General features: G+C 36.0%; 1 protein-coding gene across 1 annotated transcript; it reads right to left on the bottom strand.

Annotated features, from left to right (window-relative positions):
• Nucleotides 1-352: 352 nt before the first annotated feature.
• Nucleotides 353-2,256, bottom strand: LOC132112782 (procathepsin L-like). The gene is made up of 7 exons (XM_059520441.1): nt 2,135-2,256; nt 1,679-1,876; nt 1,373-1,564; nt 1,125-1,290; nt 918-1,023; nt 709-811; nt 353-557 (listed from the first exon to the last, which is right to left on the bottom strand). The coding sequence occupies exons 1-6, from the start codon at nt 2,192-2,194 to the stop codon at nt 712-714; spliced, it is 822 nt and encodes a 273-aa protein (XP_059376424.1). The 5' UTR covers nt 2,195-2,256; the 3' UTR covers nt 353-557; nt 709-711.
• Between the last annotated feature and the right edge of the window lie 2,705 nt (nt 2,257-4,961).

Below are 4,961 nucleotides of genomic sequence, written 5' to 3'. Positions count from 1 at the left end.
TATAAGTGACATACCACAGACTGAAAATTGAGCAATGCAAACGCCATAAAAGTTGTAAACACGGAAACAAGACCAGTGACGCCTGTTAAAAATAGCTTCAGGCTATTTTTTTAACTCAAAACACGCATGAGAAATTACTTCTCCTAAAAAGAAGAAGAATTTATACTATCAAGAGATTTTAAGAGGAAAAAAAAATTCATTCCATCAAGATTTTAGTACACTAACGGTACAATAGTGTACCTTTTGAAATGGTACCAGCACCCAGTGGCAACTTTTGTCCCTTTTATTTTATTTGAGACATTATTTATACAAAAACTAAGCGATAAAATATACACCACACAGATGTTCATTTTCAGACATTTTTATTCCCTAAGTCATAGAACCATAGTGTTTGTGTAGTCAAGGGATTTGAAATTAAGAACATCTGAGGTCAGTTTATTAAAATGTTATAAAATGTAATCAAAATAAAAGTATGATTTTGAGGTATTACTGTAGAATCTTTCAAACGGTTGACATTCTACTTTCTCCCATTTGCATCACGTCCATGTTCTCCTTTTCTGCAGAACACAAGAAAATAATTTCATTCCTAATTGCAAAGTAAAGTGAATTTATTATATTTAAACTGTTAATGTTTATAGAAGCCTGCTGAAGAATAGATATAGAAGATTGCTGACTAAAGCCATGAAATCATATAAGTAATGAACTCACCCGTTAGACCAGAGGATAACTGGCTGCAGTAGCGATGCCACATTGGTTGCTCTTGTTCCTGGACATCAGGATGTAGCCTTGTTCACCCCATCCCACACCCCAGCTAAAACCACAGCAGGTTTGAGTTTTTTAGTTGTTTTGGCTCTGTTAAATTCTGTACTTTTAATGATTATTATTTTTGTTTCATCAACTTGTGCTTTTATCTTAACCTGTTCTTGACGATCCAATAGTTCTCTCCTCCTGAACTTCCATAACCAACAACCAGGACACCGTGATTTATGAAATAGCTGCTGCACTCAGGCTCACTGTAGATACCTACAAACATGATTTATTAAATTAGCCAGCATATTTCTATTTAAAAGCTGAATAAATAATGAATAAAAAAGTCACATTTAAAACCAAGTGATGACACTAACCTGATTTATAGAGCTGAAAGCTGCTGTGTCCAGCATCGATACCAACAGATACAGGGCCGATTGTGGCAACAGCCTCCTGTAGTGCACTTTCATCCCCACTGGTGACATCAACATATCCTCTGCAGGTGGCACCCACATTGCTCGGGTTAAAACGGCACTGATTATCCTGCGAGGAGAATTTTGTTGATTGAAACTGTTTAAAAACAATCAGCTGAATTACTTATTATTCAAACATTATTATGACTCACAATGGCCTCATATGAATAGGACTGCTCTGTATCCAGACCCCCATTGACTTCAATGTACTGGAAGGCCTGGTCCATAAGTCCTCCAAAACAGCCCATGTTCCCAAAAGCAAGAGAGCAGTCCACAAGCTGCTGCTCACTCAGAGACACCAGTTTTCCTGTCTTCCTGAATGTTTGACCCTCTAGGGCACCAGTCTGGGAGACAAAATGAGGATGAATAAAGCAAGACTGCTGAACTGAACTATGTATGGATTCTATAAGCACTTGCCATATAAGATTTGTTTATAAAGGGAAAAATGTGGGTCTTACTGCACTGAAGGCCCAGCATGATCCACACTGCCCCTGGTCTTTAACATAGGTCACGTAGCCCTTGTCCCTCCAGTCCACAGAACTGGGCAACACAACAGCATCCTTCAGCCGGAAGAATGTAACACCACCACGGGCCTTAGTGTTATTCATGGAGCCAAGACATCCACGGAACGCCACCTGTCTGTATTCCTCATTGCTCTTAGAGAGGATAGGAGGAATGTGATGAAGTTTCATGTAAAGCAAAATTAATCAATTTAATTAATTTAATTAGAAGTTCATTTTATATATTTGTTTATTAAGCTATTTAATATATATATATATATATATATATTTTTTTTTTTTTTTTTTTTTTTTTTTAAGCATTACAAATACACTACACATTTATCATACTTTTTTTAATTTATTATTATGATGTTAAATATAATGTCCTGTTTGTGTGTATGTATTAATTTTTACCATGTCAGCATAGTACGTCATGCCAAGCCTGTAGGTTTTGATGCCCTGATCTGCCATCATGTTGTGGACCAAAACCAGTTTGCGATTGGACAACCAGGTCTGCTTACGCTGAGACTCTTCCTCCACAGAATGGTAGATCTTACCTGATGTTTGATAGAAAATTAAATATCGTTATTAATGCATTTTTACCATGAATTTGATTATAGTTATTTGTAATGTTTAAAATATAATTTCAATGATACAAATTTCACTACAAAGTTTCACATGTTTAAAAAAGCAATCTGAGGGTGCAAAAATAAACCTAAATATTGAGAAAATAACCTTTAAAGTTGTCCAAATTAAGTTCTTAGCGATGCATATTACTAATCAAAAATTAAGTTAATGGAACATGGTTTTTACTTAATATCCTAATGATTTTGGCATAAAAGAAAAATCTATAATTTTGACCCATACAATGTATTGTTGGTTATTGCTACAAATATACATGTGCTACTTTGTGGTCCAGGGTCACATATACAAGTCACTCTGTGTCAAGTCATGAGTTAGGTTAAGTAATTTCTCATACACTGTCATTAAAAAGTTTGGGATCAGTAAGAGTTTTGTTGTTTTTAAATAAGTTTCTTTTGCTCAAGACCGCATTAATTTGATCAAAAATACATTAAAAAAGTAATATTGTGAAATATTAGTGCAATTTTTAAATACCGTTTTTTATTTTAATACTTTAAAATATAATTTATTCCTGCGATCATTACTCCAGTCTTCTGTGTCACATTATCCTTCAGAAATCATTCTAATATGCTCATTTATTATCAATTTTGGAAACCGTTTTTGCTGTTTGATAATTTTTTGGAACCTGATATACTTTTCTCAGGATGTTTCTGATAAATAAAAAGTTCAGAACAGAACAGAATTTATACAGAAGAATAAAAGCCTGAAGTGAGAGAGGAGACAATGAACGATGTGTGAGATTCATCAAACGCTTCTGTCTTTGGTTATTGTCTGAAAGGCTTCACTGTCTGTTCTGTCTGTTTATTCAGTCAATAAAGAGAACCTGATGACTCTCTTTCCCCAGGATTTTTAAGAAGACAGATAAATCTAAAGAAGCAGACTCTCTTACCAAATTTCATTTTCCATGCGTGAAACTCCATGTCCTCCAGAGAAAGACTGGCAGCACTGGCAACAGCCAAAAAAAAAAAAGCGGCAACAACCAAAAACCTCATCCTGCACCGAGAAAGAGAAGACACAAGTGTGAGGTCGGACAAGAGGTGCACAAGATAAAACAGAACTGAGTGTCTGACGTCACGGTTTCATTTCTTCTGTACTCCCCCACATTTTTCCAACAGTATTTATTTTTTTGGTTGCACTTTATTTTACAGTACGTGTACGTACATGTACTTATAGTGTACTTATAGTGTATTTATCTAAGAAAGTTCTGGTAATACAAGGTAACTACATGGGGTAGAGTTAGGTTTAGGGGTAGGTTCAGGGTTACTACCTAGGTATTACATAGTTATTGTAATTACTATAATAAGTACATAGCATGTACACGAGGAACAGGACTGTAAAATAAAGTGCTACTTTTTTTTTAATCTGGTTAAACCGGAGTACTTACTTGTGATGGTAAGTAGGATATACATTTCTTTGATGTCATTCACCTGGCCTGTCAGTGTTTGCCAGATTGAAGATATGCAGCAATCCTTATGAAGTTATATAATAGGATCTATTTTAAGTTTATTTCCATAAAACTACATCTTGTTTCTTAAAAACAAGCCAGGCTGGATAGACTTTCTTAAAGGGATCCCCGGTTATTAAGACATATATAGCTAAATATAACAAATTATGTCTCTTATGGAAATATGTTGTTAAAGTTTGTGATTATGAGGCGTGCCCTCATACTGCTCATGTCACGTGTATGTGACCTGCTATCCATAAATGGAGATATCCTAATAAAAAAAGTGCTTCTGGTCCAACAGAATACCGAGAGATGTCTGTGTGTTTTTCCTCCATATAGTTTAGTAAAATAACCGGTTATAATTCATGAAGATGGCTGCGCCAACAGGTTATGGGCCCGGGAAAGAAGTAGGTAACCAATGGAGTAGATTGTATTTCAACGGAGATTAAAATTTCTAGGCCACCTGCGCTTGTTAGGCCTAAAGGATGTGATTTTATCAGAGACTCCCGCAAGTGATGATGAGGAAGAGAATGATGAAGTCTATAAAATACGATGAAGCATATACTGAGCTGATTCAGTATTTGGATGACAAAATTTTGTCTCTTGTAATGAGAGATGAAGTGGATGACGGTAGGAAAGTTCTAAAGATTTTGAGAGGTTATTATGCTGGTAAAGGAAAACTGCGAATAATCAACCTGTACACAGAGTTAACGTCGCTGCAGAAATTGGCAAATGAGAGCGTTGCGGATTATATTATTCGAGCAGAAACTGCAATCACAGCTCTGAGAAATTCCGAAGAGAGTCTCAGTGATGTACTGTTAATTGCGATGATTTTGAAAGGTTTGCCAGACTCGTTTAAACCATTCGCCATCCATTTCATACAAAGTGATGAAAACAGAACGTTGCAAAGTTCAAAACCAAGTTGAGAAGTTTTGAAAGTACGAAAAAGTTTCACACCATCGCAAATGATGATAATGTGATGAGAGCAAGTGCCTCAGCCCCGGAACGGAGGGGTAGAGAACAACTAACATCAGCAGACTCAGAATTTCCGTGTTATAACTGCAGTCAAAAGGGGCACAAAGCCTACTACAGTGTGCAAAGAAAAGGCCTAATGGTTGACACTGGTGCGATATCGCACATTATTACAGACATTGA

This window comes from Carassius carassius, chromosome 32 (assembly GCF_963082965.1).
Source record: "Carassius carassius chromosome 32, fCarCar2.1, whole genome shotgun sequence".
In the NCBI taxonomy this organism is placed as follows: domain Eukaryota; kingdom Metazoa; phylum Chordata; class Actinopteri; order Cypriniformes; family Cyprinidae; genus Carassius; species Carassius carassius.
This window is presented reverse-complemented; position numbering and strand designations above follow the sequence as displayed.

Bases quoted from the DNA above. Each gene is read 5' to 3' on its own strand.
- LOC132112782 (XM_059520441.1), bottom strand. From the start codon at position 2,194: ATGATGGCAGATCAGGGCATCAAAACCTACAGGCTTGGCATGACGTAC. The intron at 1,291-1,372 runs GTGAGTCATAAT...TTCTCCTCGCAG, and splicing joins CCTATTCATATGAGGCCATT to GATAATCAGTGCCGTTTTAA. The intron at 1,024-1,124 runs GTTAGTGTCATC...TCATGTTTGTAG, and splicing joins CTTTCAGCTCTATAAATCAG to GTATCTACAGTGAGCCTGAG.